Raw genomic sequence first — 27,143 nt, forward strand, 5'->3', positions numbered from 1 at the left:
AGTAGAGGCATGGCGGGGCTGTCGCTATACGCGACAGGTTTTAGAAACCCTTTTCTCATAGGATTCCCTAACGGGTGCAAAAGTGCAAAAACGTACCTATTCCATATATTGATCCATGACCTTTAACTCAGCAGACTTGTAAGGTGACGCCTTGTGGTAACTCCACAGTTGTCAAATTGTGAGTTGTTTCTGTGTCACAGATCAATTGAACCAAACAGCGATAGTCGATTTCATTTATATTCATAATTACAAGTATACAATGTGGCCTGTCTGATTGTCAACCTCAGAATGGGCCTCCATGCTGCTTGCCTAGAGACGCACACACAAAAAGCCTTTCACATTGTAAGAGCTCTGGCTACAGAGAAAAAAATACTTTTGAATTCCCATTATTGCCTATTTACAAACCTCGCAGCCAGTATGTCATTTGGCACATGGCTATTTTCTTCAATAAACAATGTGCTATTATTCTTATGAAGAACACATTTGTTTTAAATGTCACCCCGAGCAATGAAATAGAAAAAATATGTGTCTGTAATGAATAGAGTCATGCTAAAGCCATCCATCCTCTCATCCCATCATCCCATATGAAAAGGGCCACTTTACAACCTGATGTCACTATCTATTTTAGCGTCATTTGCAACACTATGAGGTACTCAGACTGTCTCCTATCCATCTTTCCCTCCATATGATATGCATCTAGTTAAGCTCTGCGGACGTCTCTGTGCGTCTCTCCTCCCAAAATAAGGAGTGGCGGTATGGTGTTCTTTTCAGGAGCTACAACAACAGAAAGATTGTGCTCTGAATTTTCATGAGTACGGCCCGACTCCCTACTCCCCGATGTGATTGATCCAGTGTGTACTCTGGCATCAGGGTGAGTACAGCACTGGTCATAGGGTGGTTAAGTCTGGAGCAGTAAGTTATGGAGGGTCACAACTCGGGTGTTTTATGTTGTTCTTTGGGGTCAAGGTGGAGCCCGCTGGGTAATTGGTCCACTGTCTCTGCCTCAAAACCACAGAGAGTTTCATTGATCATGTGAGAGGGGATATTGCCGTGGCCAGGTTCCATGAAGGCCTAAAGAAAGGAATTAGCACAATTTGTGTTGGGTTGGTTTTCCACCATGGTGAAGCAGTACAGTCCTTGTTAAAGCAGTTGCAGTGGACAGAGAGTTGTGTAAAGGAAGAGTTGTGTTGTATGTGTCTGCCATCTATTGGACTACTGTGAAACACCAAGTAGAAAATCAAAGAGAAGATGGGTGTCGCGCTGTACTGACATTTTAGTTGAGAATGTCAGTGAAATGGATGTATTGGATGATTTTTTACTACACTCAGGTCTAATATTTACTGTATGTTACATGCATTATTGCAGGTTTACATACACTTCTGAGTCAATACAACTACAGTGAATGAGGGGATCATATCACTCGGTGTCAGTCACTACCACAAAAGTTGCGAGGAATACATATGAATAAGTGTCCACCAAATTTTTACAATTAACCTATCATCTTCAGAATGGATGAAAAATGATTGTACGGTCATGTAAATTAAATATATACTACATGACCAAAAGTATGTGGACACCTGCTCGTTGAACATCTCGTTCCAAAATCATGGGCATTAATATGGAGTTGGTCTACCCCATTGCTGCTATAACAGCCTCAACTCTTCTGCTAAGGCTTTCCACTAGATGTTGGAACAGTACTACGGGGACTTGGTTCCATTCAGCCACAAGAGCATTAGTGAGGTCGGGCACTGATGTTGGGCGATTAGGCCTGGCTCGCAGTCGGCGTTCCAATTCATCCCAAAGGTGTTTGATGGTTTGGGGTCAGGGCTCTGTGCATGCCAGTCCAGTACTTCCACATCAATCTCGACAAACCATTTCTGTATGGACCTCGCTTTGTGCGTGGGGGAATTGTCATGCTGAAACAGGAAAGGGCCTTCCCCAAACTGTTGCCACAAAGTTGGAAGCACAGGATCATCTAGAATGCCATTGTATGCTGTAGCGTTAAGGTTTCCCCTCACTTGAACTAAGGGGCCTACCCTGAACCATGAAAAACAGCCCCAGACCATTATTCCTCCTCCACCAAACATTACAGTTGGCACTATGCATTCTGGCAAGTAACGTTCTCCTGCCATCCGCCAAACCCAGATTCATCCGTTGGACTGCCAGATGGTGAAGAGTGATTCATCACTCCAGAGAACCACTCTAGCTGACGCTTGGCATTGCGCATGGTGATTTTAGGCTGATGTGTGGCTGCTTAAACATGGAAACCCATTTCATGAAGCTCCCGACAGAACAGTTCTTGTGCTGACGTTGCTTCCAGAGGTAGTTTGGAACTCGATAGTGAGTGTTGCAACCGAGGACAGGCAATTTTTACACTTTACACGCTTCAGCACTCAGTGGTCCCATTCTGTGAGCTTGTGTGGCCTACCGCTTCGCGGCTGAGTCATTGTTGCTCTTAGATGTTTCCATTTTACAATCACAGCACTTACAGTTGACCGGGGTAGCTCTAGCAGGGCGGAAATTTGACGAACTGACATGTTGGATGGGTGTCATCCTATGACGTTGCCACGTTGAAAGTCACTGAGCTCTTCAGTGAGGCCATTCTACTGCCAATGTTTGTCTATGGAGATTGCATGGCTGCATGCTCGATTTTATACACCTGTAAGCAGCGGGTGTGGCTGAAATAGCCAAATCTACTCATTTGAAGGGATGTCCAAATACTTTTGTATTGATAGTGCAGACGAGGGTAGGACATTGGCATTCTAGTAGTATCCATCTAACAGCAACATTTTTGTGTTTTCTGTAATGAGAAACAGTGGTTTGTAACCTTAAAAAAAATACCCCAACCTTTATTAAAAGAACTCACTTATATCCTATAACATATGTTGCGGTGGTAGCCAGGGTTGGCCGCCAGGAAAAAGCGGGATCAGGCGAGTGCAGGAGTCAGCCCCAGCACGTGCCTCCATGGGCCCTGGTGTCTGTCCTGGCTCCTGCCACAACCTCTCCTCCTCCACTGAGGCCTCCAGGCTGGGGATCAGGTCACCTCAGTCCCCATACCCCTTTCCTTCTTCCCCCAGAGCCAGACACCACCATGACAACTCACACAGAGAGCCCTAACCATCACAGTGCCACAGTAGAGTACATAAACAAACAGGCCAAACCAGTCCAGTCCACACAGGTCTTCTCTGCTGCTCTGCCATTATGTCGACTCATCAGACCCACGCTAGCTGGTTAGTCATAGGAGCTTCCAGTGTAAGGCAAGCAGCTCGTCTTGGCTTTGCAGAGGGAATCTGGCAAGAGATGTTTGCTCATTTGTCCCCACACATGTATGTGGTTTTGTAGTGCAGCAGCGCAGGGAGTAGGGACTGCTGCTCCAGCCTTTCTTGACTGTCCATATTATTCAGCTTGTTGGAATCTGTGCTGTCCTCCTACACACTCTACTCTGCCCAGTACAGTCTGTACACTCTGTCCCATTGTCCATGTTCAGCTAAACTTAGCTACTCTCACACATCTACCCAATGTGTCTGTCCTATGGTCCTTCAAATAATCCCCCACGTCAGACAGTTTGTAATGTCCTTCCAGATTGGCTAATTGCCTTTACCTCTGTGGGTATGTCTTTACAGATACTGGTCTAACCATCATATTATTGTCATATGTTTTCTTGTTTGCGCACACACACGCACGGACACACACACACACACATACAAACATTCCTCCTTTCCTTTTCACATCTGACCACAGGTCTGACCTCTTGGCCTCTATTTTATCAAATCAAAGTTTTTTGGTATCGTACACAGATTTGCAGATGTTATTTCAGGTGCAGCGAAATGCTTGTGTTTCTAGCTCCAACAGTGCAGTAATTCCTAATAAATACAAAAAAAATAACAATAATCCAGGGAATTATCTCCTCAGTACCTTTAGAGCCGTCCGTGTAGACAGGCTGGGCTCCTGATGAATGTCACTCCTTCCTCCATTGTCTGAAGCATTGGAAAGCTCTGCCTGGGCCTCAACCACGGGGATGATTACAGCCCCATGGTTAGAACATTGCTGTCATCTGCTCCACCAACAGCGTCTCATGTCCACTAGGCTGACTTAGTGAGAGTAGAGAGAACCGTTCTGGTTCAGTGACTAACCTAATTAGGGCTGTGGTTCCTGGTTCCTAGTGCCTATGTACCCTGACTCACCCTTTTTTTTCTGCACTCTCAAATCACTGTACCAGAAATGACTTCTGTCCCACCTTTCCTCCAAATGAACACAAGTTAAATTCATCAACCAACCTGAAGCTTTCGCTTGCCCGCACACAAAGAAAAGGCTTGATAAGTAAAAACAAGATGGTTTATTTAGTACCATAACACCTTTCGAGGTCTATAAAGTAAGAAAAGGAAATGTAATGCACACCATGAACCTATGGGTAAGTGTTACATTCAACTGTTAAATTCTTCAATGGCGTTTCACCTCTCCATGTCTACGCATGCACTTTCAATTCACAATCACATTCTATTGTCTTTCAGCATGACAGCATGCTTACATTACACGATACAGTATGTGAGTCTTCAACATCAAGCTCTGTGTGCCAGATGCATGCGTCCACTCATGGCTTGTTACATCAATTTCTATTACATGGACACTGACTGGGAAGTGTGCCTTATTTTTATGCAATAAAAAAAGCGATTAAGCAGCTTGTGGTCTGTTTATCTTCATGGAAACGGAACGAAAATGAACAAAAGTTAGTTACAATGTGTTGTGTTTATCAGGAATTACTTGTGTTATACCTCCCAATGGTGTGCATGCACATCCTTGTAGTTAAACACCTAAATAATCTTCCTTTTCTCCTCCATGCACTCAGAATTCGAATTTCTCTTCATGTTAGGACGGTAAGTTATAGTACGGTGGTAGTACTGTGTGGTAGTAACGTGTAATTGGTAGTACTTTGTGGCTATTATGTGACGGTGCTGGTAGTACTGTGGTAGAACTGTGTGGCTATGTGTGGTGGTGGTGGTGGTGGCATGTCCTAAACTCAGAACCAGAACTCGGAAACGAAGATGTGGACATTGACGATGTTCCGATGAGACACCACCCCAGAGGTGACATAGTTCATAGCCAGCTTCAACACCATGTTTAGCGAGCCAATCAGGGGCTTCACCTGTCGGACGACACCTAAGGGAGACACAGAGGGATAGTCAGAGAGTGAAGGGTACCAAACGTACTGGGTAAGGAGGGGGGGGGTGTTATGACTGACCATCAAGTTAGCTTAATTAAAACAGTTTTATTTTGTTTGCAGTCAACCTTACAGGGGATAGGAAACATTTCTCTACATTTTTTGCATTCCTACTCGTAACATACTGTATGGAAGTAATAGGCCCATTCTAGTTCTATCTCGGGACATTCTAGAATGAAAAGTGGCAGCAGGGATGGATCGATGTTGTTTTCTTCTCATCACGTGCAGCAATACTATTACTGGAGCCTGGTGACATGCTGACCTCATACGATGAGAGGAATGTCCAACCTATTGATGTGAATCGGGCTTTTATTTCTCTCCTTCATCCCTCCCTCCCTCCATCCACCCGTCCCCCACCTTCCTCCCTCCAACCTCCAACCTCCCTTGGAGGACAAGCAAAAGAGACACTCTCCTATCACGGTAACAACGTGGGGAAAACACAACACCGCTGCTTTAGACCGAGACCCAAGAATGACCGAATGCACATGGAATTTGTTGGAAGCTCTTTTTAAGTGAACATGCGATTACAGGGTGAAAGAACGACCGTGTTTATCCAGGCTGTCAGCAGGCCCTTTCTCTGCGGAGGGCTGGTGACATTTCAGCTCAGTCCTGTTTGAACAGCCATCGCCCAGCGTGCAGCCAGGCAGCACAATCACTGCACTGTCCATTCACTGTTGTCTTTCTATCTATCCATCTCTCTTGTTCTCTCTCGACGGTTTCTCACACAGAGAGACAGGTATTAGATGAAGTAGGTATTGGTCTCATAATTCAAAAATATATTGAATTCAATGCGGTAAAGTCTATCAAAAGTACAGCCTGATGAATTATCTTAAATCAAATCAACAAGATGTCCCGCCATCACTCAATGTGACTCATGAAAAGCCTTTGTACCACAATTGTCATAAACCAGTGAGAGACATTTGGTCATGGGTATTTCCATGTTAAAAGCCCCATGAGCACTAACATATGAAGTTCATATGAGCACATAAAATTTGATGTCAAAAGAAAGCTAGAGAAACTAAGGCTTTTATAAATTTTTCTACGGTTTCCATCCTGAAAATTAGGAATATGCGAAGGCTTTGACTTCTGGTCAAACAGATGGAAAAGGGTTCTTAGAAAACCGAAAAAGTCATAAAAGGTATTTGAAATAGATCAAAACACAATAATTTTGGAGTAAAGACCCCTACCAACTAAAATCAACATTTTATATTTAGTTTTGCAGAAATTATTTGGAATACGTTGACTAAATATTGCCTATTGTCTTGTCATTACAAAATCAGTTTCATAATGACTGAATTGGCTACAGTGGGAATTCATTGTAGTAACAAACCACAGTTGGGTCACCTACTACTGTCCTCCCTTCCACTGGCATTCTGTTATGACCGGTCTGGACTAACCAAATGTGGTCTTGTTTGGAGGTGGGGCTCATTCAAATAATAGCCCGTGTGTATTATAATACCCAAACATGTAAAGGAAGATGTAAACATTTTTCTACCATGAAGAGAAGGACATTCATAATTATGCATTTCTGTATAGTACAGATCAAAGACCCATGATTTCATTCTGTTACCATCAGTCTGTTAATGGGTGTTAATCCACTTCACTTACAGAATTAGGATCTTAATTTGAGCACTCTTTCGTTGCTGAGAATTTTCCTGCACAGAAGGAAATGCAAACTTGTAGTGTATTTGAGGTTTAAAAATGTTTCTAACATTTGTAATTTCTACATTGACATTTCAGACTTGATTTGCCCATTAATTATAATCCACATAATTCCCATTTCCTGTTGCTGCAGGATTATTTTCCTGCTGTAGCAAACTGGCTCAAATGAAGAACCTACATCTGTATTATAGTTCAATAACCAAAAAATGTTTTTTTTTTCTTCAAATTTAAGGTGTTATATCATAGCTGGCACCCCCCTTTTCTGCAGATATTTAAGAGTTTTTGTAAAACATAGTCATATAAAAAACTGGGAGATTTTACCGTCCATCTGTTACCAAACTTTACATCTGCACTGTTCTTCGACTAAATGTGATTTTGGAAACTGGAAATAAAAAGTATTCCTTGTGCATAGAGTTGCATGGTTTGTTTAACTTTGCAATCAATGGTTTTTGTTTGGCATACTTTTAAAGTGAAAAATCGGAGTCTCAGCATCATCCTGTTTCTGTGGAATTGCCCTCATTCTCACCATAGGGCAAACGATGAAGATCAAGGGTGAGCTGGTTGCTGCAAATGTCCTCTGGGGTGGACACTGGCACGGTGTGGGGTTAGAATTTAGACCCTCTCTAAAACGCTAACATTATTTTCTCTTCTCCTCTCTTGCCTTCTCCCTGTCTCATCTTCTCCTCTTCCTAACGGCGCCTGCCTGATGTTTGTGGCACCATCATTGAGGCCCGCGAGGGTAAATGAGTCCCATGTGTTGGACGACGGGAAGCGGACTGGTCTGTCACGCGATACAGCCATGAAGGCAGGCAGACATTCCTTCAGGGATCCATCTTTAGGCGGCAGCAAGAGACGCTCAACCAGAGTCAGTCTTACTGAGCCTACCCTCTCGTCCCCTCTCCCTTCTCCCAGTCAGTCTGGATCCCTGCGGCCACACAGAAGATTCCAGAAGATTCCAGCGATAAGCGCCTGAAGAGTGTGGAATAGGGCCCTTCTTACCAGGGTTGCCCCCTTGTTTTGGTGTTTTGGGACTCTGTTGCGTAGTGACACAGGGCTGAGAGATTGAGGGGAGCGGGACGGGGTTTTTATTGTTTTCCAAACCGTCAGCTTCATCAGAGAGAAGGAACCTCTGTGTGAACTCAACGACAGCGCTGCAGCACTAATGTTCAGAAAAATAAAGGACATGGAAAAACAGATTGGGGCTTTGCGTATATGAAACAATTATCATCACGAGCAAATGGAGGTGGCATGCTGTTCAGTTATACAAGTGCCAAATATTCACTCAATGCGGAGAGATCATGTAGACAAAGTTGACTGAGTTTGGGAATTGATCCACTGCATGTGAGTCGTTGACGTACAACAAGATATACTGCCAATGCAACATGTGCACTGTGTGCAATGCATGAGAAGAAACAGAGTTCACGAAGTTCAAATTTGCCCATGTAACTTCGAAGTTAGTCAGTTCACAGGGTTTAATATTGGATGAACTGGAAGACCCAATCAAGACGAGCACAATGAAACATATCATTCATTATGAATACAGTATGGCGCACCACAATACGGCATGGGTTTCACTTTCACAATAGCCCTGTTTTATTGGGAGTAGAGCAATGGTTTCAGATCATAAATGTGACCCGAATCCAATGGAGGCTCGAAATGTTTTTTATTACAGGGGTCAGCTGGGGCCAAGTTTGCTGCTGGCGCAAACAAAATATCTCAAGGACAAATGAAAATCGGAGGGACAAACAAGCAAAATGTTACATTATTTTATATTTACATGATGTAAAAAAAAAATACACTAGACAATGTAGGATTCAACCAAATGTTGCCCTGAGCATCCACAGTCAAAACTCCTCAATATCTAAATGGCATTGCACAACTCTGTTACGCCTGTAGGCGTCTCATGGCTTTCTCAGGTGCGGTGCTCAGTTCTACTGTCAGCAGCTTTACATGTCGTCACTGATCAGTGAGGTGCGGCAGCTGAGTCCCTTGATTGGCTCAACATAGCTCAGCAAGTGGCCGAGTGATGTAGTGCATGCAGTGCGTGTTCCTCTTAATCATCCCAAGTTTTAATTGCGTAGTTAGACCAGCCAGATGTTACACCTGAAGAGTCTCGTATGAAGCCTTATAAGGGCTCTAATGCTTCAGCATGTTTCACATCCACAGCACACAGAGTACTGTATCCTCCACGAAGACAAGGCATCTACAGTGACAGCTGGAGCTCAACATACTAGCTATGAATCTGAGGTGAAACCAAACCACCACAACCACATAATCATTGCAAACATTTCACTCGGTCACGAGCTGTGGTGAGGTGAAAACCTCAAAGCTACCAGGTTTTACTTTGATGCAATCATATCGTCAGTACCTGAGGTGTAGGCCATTACACATAAACAATCAAAAAGAGCAGATCTCTCACTGATATCATCTCTCCTCTACTTTGTGTATTTAGTACATTCCAGGATATGATTGTACGCCTACAGTACGTCTGAAAGTGCTCTGCTCTGCTATCCCTGGGAGTGCGTTGAGGTAGTATATCTGCCGCAGGGTGCAGAGGTGACCCCACCATGTTCCAACCTCCATCAAACACACAGCTGCACAAACCCCCTGTTCCCCAGAACATTCCGGCACACCATAACATAGCCTGTAAGTAGAAAAAAGCGTTAACACTAGAGGCGCAGAGGCAGTCATTTTGACTGCATATGAATTTATAATTGAAATATCTCTTACATTTTTTAAAGTCATGCTGCCCTCCTTCCTTGAATTTTCATAAATAAGTATATATATATATATATATATATATATATATATATATATATATATATATATATATTTGAACCTTTATTTCACTAGGCAAGTCAGTTAAGAACAAATTCTTATTTTCAATGACAGCCTAGGAACAGTGGGTTAACTGCCTGTTCAGGGGCAGAATGACAGATTTGTACCTTGTCAGCTCGGGGATTCAAACTTGCAACCTTTCGGTTACTAGTCCAACACTCTAACCACTAGGCTACCCACATATGTTGTTAGAATTTAGATATCACCATTGGTGATTTTAGCATGTAAATCTTGGTAGGGCAAACTAAAGCTACTACACCACACAACACTAAACAACACATTAACAATGAAAGCTCATACAATATTCAATTATTACTTTTCTCTAAAAATAGGTTATAGGCTACACCACCAAGTCAGAACAGTAGGTGAAATTAAGAGGGGAAAATATACCAAATTATTAGGGTGAAGCACATGAGCTACTAACAGCTTACTACACAACATACACTTAGTATTACTTTCTCAGCTACAGTATACATATCTCCCTGGCATATTACATCATCTATGCAGCAGCATACAATACATTTTTGGACTCACCCTGTTGTGATGTGCTCACTTGAATTGGAAGGTGGCGCGGCAGTCCTTCGTGGACAGATTTTGTCATTAAACTTTGTAATCAAAGTCTGGCATTCTCTGCATTTATGGTGCTATCAAGACCACTGAGAACTCGGAAAAACAAGGTTGAATCATGATGACGTCAGTGATCTTCAGGTCGTAGCTCTTGAGCACTGATACGTTCCATCTATAATTTATTTTCATTATTTCTCTTCATATGACAAGGATTAAAGAAGATTTTCCAGTAGATTGTCGACTTGATGATGACTGCTAGCTAAGATTCAGTCCAATCAAAGCTGCTGTAGATATAACGTGATGTAACGTAATTTTATCTGTGGCCAATGACCTTGAGCCTTCTTGGATGGGCACTTCTAATGTATCTCTATGGCAGCACCCAAGAGGATTGAATTTTCAGAGCTCTACCCTTAGATTTGGCGGTGACGTAGTGTCCCCACGAGTGACAGAACACTGAGTCGATCACGGTGCAACTAGAGAACATTACAAACCCCTACCCTCCATATTTTCCAATTGGCTGCCCCAGCACCAGAGAAAGCGCTGAGGTAGTCTGAAACACCTGCATTTTGGAGCGGCCTTACTCAAGAAAGCAAAAAAGATAACAATTATTAACTCAATAATTATTATTATTTTGAAATTACATTGTTTGCAAACAAATATTAATAACAAAATAACATGCAAAACAGGCAACCCTGATTTTTTTAAGCTAAAAATGTGGGGCTGAAAACAGGTGGTGCTCTGCCATGAATGACTGGTCGCCACTGGATATCACGAACGGAATTTGTGTTATAACAAGTTTTAGGAGGACATGTCATTTCTTTCCCTGGATTGCCAAAAAGTGACTTTTTCTAATCATCCTATAGAGTCACATGCAGGTAAGACGTTTTGATCTCTATCAGAGGAGCCTGGTGGGAGGAGCTATAGGATGACAGGCTCATTGTTATAGCTGGAATGGAACCAATGGAACAGAGTCAAACGTGGTTTCCATGTTTGATGTGTTTGATACATTCCATTAATTCCATTCCAGCCATTACAATGAACCCGTTCTCATATAGCCCCTCCCACCAGCCTCCTCTGAGTTCTATATAGTATCAGATAGAGCAGATTCTGAGATTTCCAAAACACTTACCCTTGCTAAATACATTTCAAAATATACATTGTTCCATGAATAACCGCTGTTATTTTGCGCTCCACACGTGAGATCCCCTACAGTAACATAAACTAATAAAAATGTTATGGTGTTCTTTGATTGTTACCCAAGACCTTTATGAACACAACCAAAGGATACTTTTTCTGATAGGATATGGGAAATGTACTTATTAGATAGTTAGAATGTTGCAGTCAAAATGGCTGCTCATTGGCGTAGTAAGAGGGGGGGGGGTATTTTATGTGTTAAATACATGGTAGCAGAGGAGACACTGCCACAAAACAAAGTGAAGCAAATGTCAGGAGGCTGCGAGGAATATAATATTAAAGGGTTACATGTAAACAGTACAATTTCGGGGTTTTCTGGTTTCTACAACTCGGCGAGGAAGTGTATGACAAAATCCAAAATGAACGGGTTTAACACCAGAAACAAATGAAAAGCATGCGTCGGCCTTACCACAGTATTGTATAATGACACGCTGGCCGTGGTGCGATGCATACTCCGTGCTGTAAAACCATTGGACAAAGGCCAGGCAGAGCACGCTACGGCCCAGGCCCAGTCCGCTCGGAGAGAGGCATAGGATTAGCATGAAACCCCTTGGGGACCGGACCATAGGGCACGGGCCTGACTGGCCTTTCTTGTGTGTTTGGTATAGCTCCTGATCACAACCAACTGACCGATGGTTGGGCAGTCCAGCCAGGCTGTCTAAACAGTCCCTTGACCACTCCAAAGGAGACGCGAGCACTGAACACCCCCAGTCTGAAAGGCCAGCTCGTGTGGTTTGGTATTTCAAGGTCATTTAGCAATGAGTCACAGTTACAGATCAAATGAACCGTTGGACGCATGCAATCATGCTCCACTGCTTGTGACATCATTGAAAAAAGTAGCTACAGTAGCTGGAAGGAAAAGATTGCTGCTTTTCTTGGACTTTCTATGTTCAGTGGTTGTTTAATGGATGAGTAGCATTGATGATATAGTAACATATAGTCACATTATCTTTATTGTGACCTTCACATCGTAGTAAAAGTGACCTTGTACAGTAACCTAAACTACCGCTGAGGAGCATAGGACAAATTAGACAAAAGCACTCTATATCTAGAAACATGACATTCAAACCTACAACAGAAGTTGATGCTGGATTTGGTGGACTTCCTGGAAACATTGATTTATCAACATGCGCATTTCCTGAATGTCTTTTGGATCCATATTTGATGAACGGATACAGTATGTCAGTATCCCTGGATACCTTTCATTACATTATCTGTATTGGCCAAAAATATATACATAAAGCAGTGGCGGTCGGTGCCATTTAAGATGAGGGAGGACTATTTTTTTTCATGAGACTGGCCTTATTTCTATAACAGCATACTGGATGACTCTCATTCATATTCCATTCACCTAGTTCAATGTAACAGCGATAGGTTTAGGCTACTACATAATATTCAAATGTTCCCTATACCCATCCTGAGGTAGCCTATGAATGAAAGTTTACAACGTATGTGCAGATAGGTCGAGAGACAAATATGTGACATTCAATACCGCCTAGCACACACTTGCCTGCATCTAGCTGATATAGGGTGTAATCATTAGTCCAATATTTGCAAACGAGAGTTTCTATTGGACAAATTAAGGTATGTGAATCCCCGTTTTGTTCCATTTGCTTCCGTTTAAGAAATGTTTTTCAACAGAATTTGCGATCACACATAAACACATACACACAGCCAACATCGTTCTCACCATATTCGCTAATGTAACGTCATAGTCAGCATAGCTAATAGAACTAGCGCGTTACTAACCCACTACAATCATGCAGTAACATTACAATGTACAGTCAGTAAGCAGTTACACCGGTGGGCCCCAGTGGCAATAAATTAGCAATACCAAAAGCTTACCTTGACTTGGAAAATTTCCAGTGTTGTATTGGAATGTCATAGCCAGCTAGCTAACATAGCATCCCTCAGTTTGAGCAGGGTGTTTGAGTAGGCTAAACTAGCTAGCTGAATTTGATAGCTAAGTAAGTGTAACTAGAAGTGAAAACAAATGAGGAGATCTCTCTCACTATTCCTCTTTTGCTTCTCCTTCATTTTAGAAGATATTAATTTGTTCAAAACTATTGTCTTTCTCTCTCTTTGAGTCAACTACTCACAACATTTTATACACTGCAGTGCCAGATAGCTGTAGGTTATGCTTTCAATACTAGATTCATTCTCTGATCATTTTATTGGGTGGACAACATGTCTGTTCATACTGCAATAGTTCTAATAGTCTGGAGGGTGCCCTCTGGAAGTTGTGTAAGTCTAAAGAAGGCGGTGAGAACCATGAGCCTACTAGGTTTAGTATTGAAGTCAATGTACCCAGAGGAGGATGGTAGCTAGCTATCCTCCGGCTACACCATGGTGCTACCCTACAGAGTGCTGTCTGTATATGTATTTATTATGGATTATGGATCCCCATTAGCTGCTGGCAAAGCATTACATTACATTACAATACATTCACAGATTTCACAACATACTGTGTGCCCTCAGGCCCCTACTCTACCACTAGCACATAACTATAGTACTAAATCCATGTGTGTGTGTGTGTGTGTGTGTGTGTGTGTCTGTGTCAATATTTGTATTGCTTTACTGTCCCCGCTGTTCCATAAGGTGCTTTTTTAAATCTGTTTTTTAAATGCGGCTTACTGCTTGCGTCACTTACTTGATGTGGAATAGAGTTCCATGTAGCATGGCTCTATGTAGTACTGTGTGCCTCCCATAGTCTGTTCTGGACTTGGGGACTGTAAAGGGACCTCTTGTGGCATGTCTTGTGGGGTATGCATGGGTGTCCAAGCTGTGTGCCAGTAGTTTAGACAGACAGCTTGGTGCATTCAGCATGTCAATACCTCTCACAGATAAGAGTAGTGATGAAGTCAATCTCTCCTCCACTTTCAGCCAGGAGAGATTGACATGCATATTAATAATATCTGTAACAGCAGATTTCATCCTCTTCGTCTGAAGAGGTGTAGCAAGGATCGGACCAATACGCAGCGTGGTAAGTGCCCATGACGATTTTAATAAGAAAAGCCTGAACACTATGAAATACAAAACAATAAACGATAACGTGAAATAACCAAACCGAAACAGTACCGTGTGGCGACAAACACTCACACGGAAACAAACACCCACAAACCAACAGTGAAACCCAGGCTACCTAAATATGGTTCTCAATCAGGGACAACGATAAACAGCTGCCTCTGATTGAGAACCATATCAGGCCAAACACAGAAATAGAAAAAACATAGAAACACAAACATAGACTGCCCACCCAAACTCACGCCCTGACCATACTAAATAAAGACAAAACAAAGGAAATAAAGATCAGAACGTGACAATATCAGCTCTCTGTGTGCATCCAAGGGCCAGCCGTGCTGCCCTGTTCTGAGCCAATTGCAATTTTCTGAAGTCCTTTTTTGTAGCACCTGACCACACGACTGAACAGTAGTCCAGGTGCGACAAAACTAGGGCCTGTATGACCTGCCTGGTTGATAGTGTTGTTAAGAAGGCAGGGCATCGCTTTATTATAGACAGACTTCTCCCCATCTTAGCTACTACTGCATTAATATGTTTTGACCATGACAGTTTCCAATCTAGGGTTTAGTCATCTCAACTTGCTCAATTTCCACCTTATTATTACAAGATTTGGTTGAGGTTTAGGGATTAGTGTGTGTTTTGTTCCAAATACAATACTTTATGTTTTAGAAATATTTAGGGCCAACTTATTCCTTGCCACCCACTCTGAAACTAACTGCAGCTCTTTTTTGAGTGTTGCATTGATTTCAGTTGTTGTAGTAGCTGACGTGTATAGTGTTGAGTCATCCGCATACATAGACACTCTGGCTTTACTCAAAGTCAGTGGCATGTTGTTAGTAAAAATTGAAAAAAGCAAGGGGCGTAAACAGCTACCCTGGGGAATTCCTGATTCTAACTGGATTATATTTGATTATATTTATATATTAAAGAACACCCTCTGTGTTCTGTAAGACAAGTAACTCTTTATTCACATTATTGCAGAGGGTGTAAAGCCACAACACATACGTTTTTCCAGCAGCAGACTATAATCGTTAATGTCAAAAGCTGCACTGAAGTCGAACAAGACAGCCCCCACAATAATTTTATCATCAATTTCTGTTGAGGCTACTGTCGACCTTCTTTGCAAGGTAATGTGTTTTAATAAATTATTTGGTGATGTGATTATATTTAGTATTTATATACACTGCTCAAAAAAATAAAGGGAACACTTAAACAACACAATATAACTCCAAGTCAGTCACACTTCTGTGAAATCAAACTGTCCACTTAGGAAGCAACACTGATTGCCAATACATTTCACATGCTGTTGTGCAAATTGAATGGACAACAGGTAGAAATTATAGGCAATTAGCAATACACCCCCAATAAAGGAGTGGTTCTGCAGGTGGTGACCACAGACCACTTCTCAGTTCCTATGCTTCCTGGCTGATGTTTTGGTCACTTTTGAATGCTGGCGGTGCTTTCACTCTAGTGGTAGCATAAGACGTAGTCTACAACCCACACAAGTGGCTCAGGTAGTGCAGCTCATCCAGGATGGCACATCAATGCGAGCTGTGGCAAGAAGGTTTGCTGTGTCTGTCAGTGTAGTGTCCAGAACATGGAGGCGCTACCAGGAGACAGGCCAGTACATCAGGAGACGTGGAGGAGGCCGTAGGAGGGCAACAACCAGCAGTAGGACCGCTACCTCCGCCTTTGTGCAAGGAGGAGCAGGAGGAGCACTGCCAGAGCCCTGCAAAATGACCTCCAGTAGGCCACAAATGTGCATGGGTCTGCTCAAATGGTCAGAAACAGACTCCATGAGGGTGGTATGAGGGCCCGGCGTCCACATGTGGGGGTTGTGCTTACAGCCCAACACCGTGCAGGACGTTTGGCATTTGCCAGAGAACACCAAGATTGGCAAATTTGCCACTGGCGCCCTGTGCTCTTCACAGATGAAAGCAGGTTCACACTGAGCACATGTGACAGACGTGACAAGAGTCTGGAGACGCCATGGAGAACGTTCTGCTGCCTGCAACATCCTCCAGCATGACCGGTTTGGCAGTGGGTGAGTCATGGTGTGGGGTGGCATTTCTTTGGGCGGCCGCACAGCCCTCCATGTGCTCGCCAGAGGTAGCCTGACTGCCATTAGATACCGAGATGAGATCCTCAGACACCTTGTGAGACCATATGCTGGTGCGGTTGGCCCTGGGTTTCTCCTAATGCAAGACAATGCAAGACCTCATGTGGCTGGAGTGTCAGCAGTTCCTGCAAGAGGAAGGCATTGATGCTATGGACTGGCCCGCCCGTTCCCCAGACCTGAATCCAATTGAGCACATCTGGGACATCATGTCTCGCTCCATTGCACCACAGACTGTCCAGGAGTTTAGGCCAGGTCTGGGAGGAGATCCCTCAGGAGACCATCCGCCACCTCATCAGGAGCATGCCCAGGCGTTGTAGGGAGGTCATACAGGCACGTGGAGGCCACACACACTACTGAGCCTCATTTTGACTTGTTTTAAGGACATTACATCAAAGTTGGATCAGCCTGTAGTGTGGTTCTCCACTTTAGTTTTGAGTGTGACTCCAAATCCAGACCTCCATGGGTTGATAAATTTGATTTCCATTGTTAATTTTTGTTTGATTTTGTTGTCAGCACCTTCAACTATGTAAAGAAAAAGGTATTTAATAAGAATATTTCATTCATTCAGATCTAGGATGTGTTAGTGTTCCCTTTATATTTTGAGCAGTGTATATATATCAAAAAAATGATAACTTTGTTTTACAATTTCAATTTTTATGAAATTCACTGAGGATGGTGGTCTTCCCCTTCCTCCTCTGAGAAGCCTCCACTGACATAATGTGGAAATAAATGAGTCAAATATAAATAATCAAAATAAAGCTGAAATAAACAGCTGCGTGGCTGTGGAGATACTAGTAGGGAGTGATGATGAACAACTGTATACAAATCAAGTGGAGCGCAGAGGAGAGGGAGACAAGTACCTCGTTAGCTATGTCTGGCAAATTATCGTTATACACTTACAGTAAGAATCCATGGTGTCTCAATGTGTGTGGGTATAGTATGTGTGTGAGGATGTATGTAGGCATATTGTATGTGCAGGCGTATGCAGAAGAGTGCAATATTGCATGCAAGATGACATACATTCTGTGGGCGCATGTGTGTGTGACAATATCTAGCATCAGTGTAGACCAACCCGGGGAAGAGAAGGCGTTGTGTGTTTGGCTGTGCTGTGGGGTTGTCGGGTGGAGAAGACACTGTTTTGATTAGCTGTACTAATCCCCTCAGTGACAGGCAGGCAAGCAGGCAGGGATTCTTCATGGGCTTGGCCCACTCTGGTGGGGCCTGCTGATGCCATGTCATGATTCATGATCATCCCCTGACAAGACAGCCTCTCTTTCTTTCTCTCTCATTCACTCGCTCTATCTCCCTCTTTCTCTTGCTCTCCTTTTCCACTCTCTGCTTATCACCCTACCCTTCACAGTTCTGTCATCAGCTCCACACGAACCACACAAAGACAACACGTAAACTAGATTGCACCTGAAATGGCAACCTATTGCCTAGTATGATTCCTTGTGAAACTAGAAGAACAAAAAAAAGACCATGATTTTGGGGGGAATTGTATCCTTAGAAGGGTCCTTTGGAGGAAGGATTGTTGAAATGTGTATCTTAAAGCATAATTGAGAAATAATTAATTGGTTTTGGAATATTTGTGATATTTTGGTCTTACCCAGGCCTCCTTTAAGACTCCATAACGTTTCATCTGTAGTTGCTTTTCTGCTTGTTCTGTAATATGAGTCGTATTTCAATTTCAATAAAAATCGTACATCTATGAATTTTGAAAAATATAAACATGAATATTGAAAACATTTTATTTGGCCAATTTTTCTATATACTCTATGGGAATATCACAGTTCCACAGTGGGATCTATGGTACTTTATGATCCATTACCAACAGAGTGAATGTCAAAATGGATTCAAAATGGTCGATGATGGATGTGCAATGATACAAATAAAAGGAGAGCTGTGATTGGTTACATTGCCTACTATGCCAATTTCTCTGTATAAAATGGGCGATAACTTTAAAACTAGCATAGATCCCACTCGGGAACTTTGATATACATGTAGATTATATTTATTTCAAACACTATATTGAAAAATTTGCCAAATCTGAAATTTTATATTTTCAATATTCATCTTATATTTTTCAATATCCATAAATGTACATAAGAAATGTGTGGTTGAAATAAAAAATAATACTCATATTACATAGCAAGCGCTAAAGTGTCATATGACACCAACAGCTTTGTGCACCTACCGATGAAACATTATGGAGTTTTAAAGCAGGCCTGGGTAAGGCCAAAATGTCACAAATATTCAAACTTCAATGAACTAGTTCTCAATTATTATGCTTTAAGATACAAATGTCAAATAAATGTGAACAATCCTTCCTCCAAAGGACTTTGTGAAAATTCAGAAAATCATGGTCTTTTTTTTGTTCTAGTTTCGTGAGGAATCACACTAGTGCACTATACAGTATAAGGAGCCATTTCAGACACATTCCTAGACTTAAGCCTCAAGCCCCACTCTTCCACAGTAACACTCTGCTAATATTTGATACACCACGGCCAAATTACACCAGCTACTGTGGAAGACTCCATTGACACAGACACAGACAGGTTACTTACTCCATGGTTCCCTTCACAGCCCGCCATCTCCTTGCCAATAACGTTAAAAAAAAATAGGCATTCCAAATTGTTTGGGAAGAATTGAACCACAAGCATTTTTCTACCTGCTCTCTACAATGGTTGGAATCAAGCTGTGGCTTCTGGGCCCTCTGGTCAGTCCAGGGAAGCTTTATATGGACCATTGTTGGTGGTTTTAACTTACTGTCGGATGATACTAGCATCACCAAAGGATGAGGTTGAGGAACTACCCTGCGATGGTTGGCTCACTTCCCCACTCATGGTGGCCAGAAGGAAAGCTTCAAACCCTTCTGTGGAGAATCTGGAGATGCTACTCCCACCCTCTTTCATTCTCTAATATAGATCACATGTTGCTACTCCAGCTCAGCCCCATCCCTATTCTCATCTTCATTCCCACCCTCAGTACCAGCCCCAGCCAAGCCATGGCTACCTTTGCCTGCTAACATGAGCATGACGGGAGCTCAGTCCATCCACACCATGCATTCACTGGGAGTGGTGTTAAAACAATATTAGTCCCACTGGGAAAGCATGGCCTGGGAGAGGAAGTCAAACAGGGGGAACCACCAACACCACTGGCGAGACCACCATCAATCTGTAGCACACCACACACGCACACATATACACACATCACTACCATCACAACAAACTGCAGCAGAGGAAAGCCCCTGATTCTGGACCACCACCTGCTCCCTGTGCTGCAGACCACAGAACCACAATACCCTTGTTTTTAAATGGAGTAGCTCTGCAGTCCACCTGCTGGCTTCCAGAATCAATCATCCTATCCTGTCCCTTCAAACAGGCGTTGTCCTCAATCTGACCAAATCAGAAGTGCACGTGTGATAGTGCAAGATCGTCTCAGTAATGCAAACCTCTTCCTTCACCGTTTGTCTTTCCGAATATGCGTCATCTGATTGTCCCAGTCATGACACACCATCAAGCTGGATCTACTTTATCTCTACCTGTAGTGCCGTAAGACACCATGTACTGCCACGACCACACAGCGCCCGTTGTGCGGTCATGGCAGTACGTGGTGCAGGGCTAGGCCCTGGGCTCCAGGACATTGGATTCGGTGAGTGTTTTATTGGTTGTGATCATGTTTTCTCGAGCGTTGGGGGGGGGGGGGGGTTGTTGTGTTAGCACAGATGCGGCTGGCTGTCAAGGCTGTCTTCCAGACGTGACAGAGCTGGGAAAACCTCTCCTATGACACTGATGGATGACTACAGAAGAGTGGTGCGGCTCTCTCGCAGTGTGTGGCTCGTTGTAGAGCCAGTGTGAGAGTGGGTGAGACTGTGCGTCACTGTGTGAAACAGAGCCCCAAATCAGAATCATTTTCCCAAAGTAGCAGTGTACCAAACTTAAACGGTTTACGCTGGTCAAAGTGGTCAGTCTATTAAAAGCGGTATTGGTGAATACAAAAGGAGGACTTTCCTCTCACTCACAAAGTAAATTTATACGCAACTCGTATGGATAGTTTACACGTCAGCTAGCTACAGAACTAAGCCACAGTCAGTAGCCAAACAAATCAGAGAAGAGCACCACCGCTGAGCAGAATAAACCAAACTCCATAGCTAATCACGGACACGGACACTTCAGAGCAGACAGTCACTGACCGAAGCCTTTGTCAGCAGAGCACGTCAACATGGCCGACTAAGGCTAACACGTGAGAGCTGCATCCAATAAGCATCCCAGGGTTTGGGAGAGAAGTGGCTCCTCACAAACAGGGCAGCGAGGCCTTTCATGTGGTCGTCAGTTAAAGAACTCTAATGTTCCGCGAGACACTGAGGGCTAGTGAGGGAAATGGAACAATACATTTAACCACATGAATCACAAGGGCCTAAGATTACTTCTGCACACATTGGGCACGCACATACACACACACACACACACACACATTCATTCTCACATACGCAAGTCACACACATTCTCTCGCATACATGCACCCGGTTTAACTTCTGAGGAGTGGTGAAGTAAGTACCAAACACCAAAGGATAGTTCATTTATACCCCCAAAAGCAATGACACGATAACCACTGAACTCAACAGATAGTATCTGTACTCTATTGCGTAGTTGTTAGAGTTATGTTTGTGTACGCTTGTGTGTGGGCACCTGTGTGTCTGTGTGACTATACACATATGTATGTGTGCAATGTAAGACCTTGGGTGCGCCCATTAGCCTATGAGCTGACGACTGCTTGGCATACTCTCTCCATTTTTTCCCTGCTCAGTTCTGGGAAGAGACAGATGTATGTAGTGATAGGCCATGCCTTCATCCATCAGCACAGTGTTCATCTCTCACTCTCTCTCCCACTGTCCCCATCCCGCCATTCTCCCATCGCAGAGCCAAGACATCCAAGAGGGCCAAACTACGTGTCACCGGTACACCCCCGTCCTCTTGGGGCCAGGCTTCGGTTCATCGCCCCCAGAGACCGTGAGCAGCGCTGGATCTTCACCAGACCAGTGGAGGCCACAGTAGAGGGATGGGCTCCTAAACTACAGAGGCTCCACATGCAGTCACACCCATTAGGGCTCCTCTCCTCTCTGTTTTACATGAACAGATCTGAGATCTGAGCCTCGATTGCCGCTAGTGTCCATGACTGTCTCAAGGCCTGTATAAGGACTGATATTAGTCATAGGCATGTACACACGCACATGGAAAGATATTATGCACATCCAGACTGCTTGATGTGCAAGAGTATAAGGCCATCTCTGTACATCGTAGCCACAATAATCTGTCAGGGAGAAGAAGGGCTTTGTTGCTTAAGAGGAGTGAAAAAAACATGGCGGTCAATAAGTTCATTAAATGGTGCTTTCCCACAAGTGTGGGACAAACTGTCGCCAAATGTTTGGTGTTTGGTAAAGAAGAGAAAGCCGTCCTTCATTGGTCTCCGAGGACAACCCAAAGGACAGCTCTCTAGAGGGAGACATAAAGGGCCACAGAAGACGCTGACAGCTCCCAAATGCCACCAGAGTGCAAATGTTATTAGAAGTGCGTGTCAGATGTACTTATGTCACAGGAGCATCCTTATGACGGAGAATTTCATGCTTTTCAATATCCAAGGCTTCTCTTTCTTCTCCTCCCCACTCTGCTCTCACATGGAGACACATATGCATTTGGTTAAAAAAAAAAAAAAAAAGGGGAAAAAAAAGCCTTTTCGTAATGCGAAATTAGGTCAGAAAACCACTATTCTTTTGGGTCTCAGAGCAAATGAAATATCCATCCGTCCAGGCCTCGGGACTAGGGAGAACCCATAGTGGTCTCCTGCTATTGTTATTTGTCCCTAGTCATTTGAGGAGTTACTTATACCTTAATAACCAAGTCAAGCCACGTATGGCCTAGCTAGCTGCATCCCTTCGCTCCACTCACCCACGATCTGTTCCTAGCCACCTTCCCTCCTCCTTTCTTTCCACTCACCCACAATCATGCCATGCTCCTGTCGCTTGACGATGTCGAAGGAGTTCTGGACGTTTCCCTCCAGAATGTCGAAGACAATGTCAGAGCTGAGTTGGGGGGAGGAGTGCGCCGGCGACATGGTTCTCAGGAAAACGATCTCTGTTGGAAGAAGATAACAATTAGAGACAAAAGAGCTTTAAACCCTCATAATCAGGCTGGGTTTGAAACAGCCAGGCTCGTGCCAACTTCTCCTCGGGGGAAGACAATTAAATGGGAGGCGGCTGAGCTCTGGGTTTATAGTGTGCAGAGGGGGTTATGATGGGGCAAATGGGTGTTCAGTGCTGTTGTTCAGTTGGAGGCCTGCAATTCCTAAACACCCCGATGAGGAGCTCATGAGAAACAACAAGGATTTAACTTCCCATGAAGTTGAGGATGAGTGTGTCTGAAACATGCACCACATGTAGGACCAAGTTTTCTTCGGTTTGTCTGTGTGTGATTACAGTGGTCAGTCAGTCAGATCCATCCTAAGGGACACTTAGTCATTGGTTTTGGGCTAGCGGCTAGCCAATACTTGATAGTGTTACCAGTACATTAACCTCATCCCCAGGCTTTGGATGAACACAGCTCAAATATATACTGAGTTTCGGAGGACATGTCTGGTGCACGACATTACAAGTACACTGTCAACAACACTCTTAAGCATTGGCTGATTTTGGGCAAGAGGTAACATAAAAAGGACTACACTTGCAATTTTTTTTTTTATATAACATGCCGTGGAAAAAAAAACACTGGGTCTGAAAAAAAGAAAGTTCGCTGTAATCCAAATAAGTGTCTGAGATTGCGCCCCTACCTTCTGGCTTGGTGAACTCCCTGAAGGTGGGCAGGGAGATGACGGTGTGGGAGATGGAGTGTACGGGGTCCAGTACACAGCCAATGTCGTTGGGCTGGCATGACTTCACACAGCGGATGGTGTCTGAGCGCTCAACTCTCGCCCTGCTAAGAGAAGAAAAACATGCACACACAGCCTCTGACCTTTAGGGGTGAGACTATAAAAAGCCTATAGGCACCAACCGCCTTCAGTTCCTCCCCTGGTGGTCACAATGACAGGGCATCCTCTTCAAAGGGAGAAGTACAACCGCACAATCAAGAACTCAGCAGGGCCTGTGAAAAGACCGCTACACAAACACGATCTGTCCGACGACAGCGGGGGATGCTGGGTATAATGTTTGACATTAAAAAAATAATAAAAATGGTACTGAATGTGGCTAGCAAGAATAATAAAACAATGACGGCCAAAGATCACATAGCAGGCAGATTGTGCCTGCTGGAGGCTTTGGTAGACGTGGATGGTTCAGTTTCTGATATGGTTCAGCTTCTGATACGGTTCAGTTTCTGATGCACCGGTTGTGGGGGTTTTTTGTGGAGAGAAGAGGAGTGAAATACGAAATACTAAGAGGAGATGGGAGAATGATGCACGACCTGCTCGCGGGAAAATATTTTGGATTTGTTGAGCGTGTGTCCCCGGCTTCGTATCTGATAATCTCCTGAGGAGAATTTATGGGACGAGGGGGGTTTTAAAAGTCTCCTAAATTGTGAAGAACATGACTAGACAACTCCCAAGCGCTCCAAGCTGCTCTCATCCCATTATTTAAGACGGTTTATTTCACAGTCTAATCAGTGGCAGCTCAAGGGGAGACCCCGCTGAAACAAACGCCACCCACCAGCATACCTACAACTACAGGGCCGCTACGCTGCCAGGAACCTGTACTGGAATCTGAGAGGAACTGCTTCTTCACCCCCCAAGCACCAGGGACAGAGCCCTGTCGTTAAATCATCAAGGCCCTGGGGATGACGAGAGAGGTCCTGGTTACAAAACATATCAAAACAAATTCTGCAACTCAACGTCAGCTGTTATCTCCTCAGCTTGGTGGAGTGTAAGGATGTATCATGCTCTTCCCAATGAACTCAGCTTCTCTATGAACCTAGTCCAAACAGCCAAAATACCCTATATGCCGCTTAAATAGTCTTGTGTGGATGGGCTTCAAACAGAAGTTTATGCAATATGCGTCACCCTGTAAGTAGCTGGCCAGTGCCTACATGATTTGGCTCTGGTTTCCAAGAGTAACATGTATAGATCCAGTCAACGTCCACCTCTGCTCCAGTATAATATATAATGTAGCTACATAGTGGTTCATTATCTCTCCTCGTGGGACCTATAGGCAGCAGCTCAACCCCAGGCCAGAACCTGGCTCGGGTTGCACGGCTCCTTACATGGAGAGAGGGGAGAAGCCCCTGACAAAAAGTAAAGCCGCCACTGGGTAGGGGCTTGTAATTAGCAATTAGCGGCTGGGTCCAAGTTTTGCTTTGGTCCAGGCCAAAGCCACAAAATGTTCTCCAAGTTTATAATACTTCGGCCTGCAGCAGCGAGAGGAGAGAGCAGGCCCTGGAGGACAGGGCGAATGCTCTGCTCCGCTGGGCCACAGAGTAAATTGACGAGATTATAATGACCCAGGGTGAACTGCCCCTCGCCCAGAGCGGGGTACATCAAAGACAAGACAGCAAGTGGAGAAGAGTGCTAATTATGGCCTGTGTGTGTGTGTGTGTGTGTGTGTGTGTGTGTGTGTGTGTGTGTGTGTGTGTGTGTGTGTGTGTGTGTGTGTGTGTGTGTGTGTGTGTGTGTGTGTGTGTGTGTGTGTGTGTGTGTGTGTGTGTGTGTGTGTGTGTGCGTGCGTGCGTGGTGTTTGTGTGTGCGTGCGTGTGTGGTGTGTGTGTGTGTGTGGTGTGCGTGTGTGTGTGGTGTGTGTGTGCGTGCCACAGGAAGGCCCTTGCGTCCCAGTCCTCTCATCTCTCTCTCCAGCTCACGTGGCCCGGAGAGACCCAGCCCTACAGAAAAACCCCAATACTTCAAGACCAGAAAGGAAAACAGACTGTTGGATGGGATGGAAGTCCTCTGGTCAAGCGCTGCAAAGTTTTCTGGGTAATTATTATTTATAGTCTGCTCATTGATAACGCCCCAACACAAATACAGCAGGGCATCAGTCATTCTCCGAGCGGTGATGTTGCTCCGCCACAAATTGTTCAGACCACCGGCCAGAACCCAGATCCCCATAACTCAGTGTCAGAGTAGAGAGGAAAACCTAGTGTTCTGTAGCTGTGTCCCGACCGCCATGTTTTTTTTATTTGAAGGATATCCCCAATAGAGAGGTGCATCCTTACTGCTCTGACAGGTCAGGAGGAACCTGGTACCCACACATGAATTTACAGTTATTTTAAGCCACAGCCCAGGCAGACTCTGACTAGTGGCCTAACGGCACGTCAGGCTATTTATACTGTGTGCTAGACATATTTCCTTGTCTTCCATGACTGCATCCCATCACCTGTCACTTGCCCTGCCTTGTATTTGATTCACTGTGTGCTTGGTTTTATACACGCAGTATGCAGTAGAATCTATCTGTGCATTTCACATTATTCCTAAAATATAAATAGGCTGGTGCAGGATGTGAGACCGGTTTAAAAGTATGTACATCCAACAATTAACTGCTTCCACCAAATCAACCATGACTTGACAGTGCTAATACGCCATATAAAACATTGATAATCACCTACGGGAATATCACAGTTCTATTAAACAGATGTGCCACTGACAATATGTTTTTACAAATCACATACTCTTGCCCCATACATTAACTGCATACTTAGGTTACAGGTCATAGTGCCCCCAGCTATGTAAGTCTCCTATTCAAAATAAGATAACTGATGCTGTCCACAAAACATACTGTATGTTAGAAAGTAGATCCGGATTGAACGTCTTATTCAATTTATTCAACAAGTCAACACTAAGATATTAGGACTACAACATGTAAATGATCATTCACAATGCTGTACGGTAATCAATAGGCATCCCCAGGCAACTACCTCAATACCCTGCCCTAGAGTGCCACCTAGTGGCCATTCAAACGCCATACCTCCAACAGAGGACATTACATTTGGCCTGTCTTGCTGGGGAATACATGGAATAAGCTACAGTAATCACAAAAACAAAACAGGAACAAAAACAATGAGACAAATGACAGCTATGCGGCTTGAGGTCTACGTCAGCTGTGTTAGTGTTTGCTTATCGTCGCAGTGTTTGCTCTTTTTTTGCTGTTGTCGTTACAGACCTATTTTGTTGCTATGCTACTACTCTCTACTCTGGAACGGCATTATAGGGTGCTCCTGGACAACAAACACAAGGACTTTGGCTAGGTAGGTGCTGGTGGTGCCGTAATGCAGCAGTCTCATCTCCAGAGACAGCTCAAAGTCCTGTGGCTCGGTGATGGGCTGCACCACAGCCATCACGCCACCAGAGGGTACTCTCTGAGCGCTGAAGAAGCTGCCCTCGTTGCCGCCAACGATGGCAATCTGGACGTGGTCTCCGGGCACGGTGTTGGACGGGCCCATGCGAAAGACGTTAGTTGGCACAGGGATGTTGGTGGGAAAGGTGAGGTGGTAGTAAGTTATTCTCAGAGGCGAGGCCAGGCACAAGCTAGTCTGATTGCAAAGCAAGCGGTCA

At 44.1% G+C, this 27,143-nt stretch overlaps 1 protein-coding gene across 2 annotated transcripts in view; it reads right to left on the bottom strand.

Moving 5' to 3' along the window:
* Window positions 1-4,317: 4,317 nt before the first annotated feature.
* Window positions 4,318-27,143, bottom strand: part of LOC124038519 (fibulin-1-like) — a 50,946-nt gene continuing 28,120 nt past the window's right edge. Inside the window, exons 15-17 of one of the 2 annotated variants that reach the window (XM_046354522.1) lie at window positions 23,442-23,584; window positions 22,613-22,750; window positions 4,318-5,157 (exon numbers count right to left, since the gene is read on the bottom strand). In XM_046354522.1, coding sequence (XP_046210478.1) covers window positions 5,018-5,157; window positions 22,613-22,750; window positions 23,442-23,584 — 421 coding nt within the window. In that variant the 3' untranslated portion in view covers window positions 4,318-5,017. Of the gene's footprint in view, window positions 5,158-22,612; window positions 22,751-23,441; window positions 23,588-27,143 lie in introns of both variants that reach the window. The other variant, XM_046354512.1, reaches the window with a different exon arrangement.

The sequence above is a fragment of the Oncorhynchus gorbuscha genome, linkage group LG01 (genome assembly GCF_021184085.1).
Source record: "Oncorhynchus gorbuscha isolate QuinsamMale2020 ecotype Even-year linkage group LG01, OgorEven_v1.0, whole genome shotgun sequence".
Lineage (NCBI taxonomy): Eukaryota > Metazoa > Chordata > Actinopteri > Salmoniformes > Salmonidae > Oncorhynchus > Oncorhynchus gorbuscha.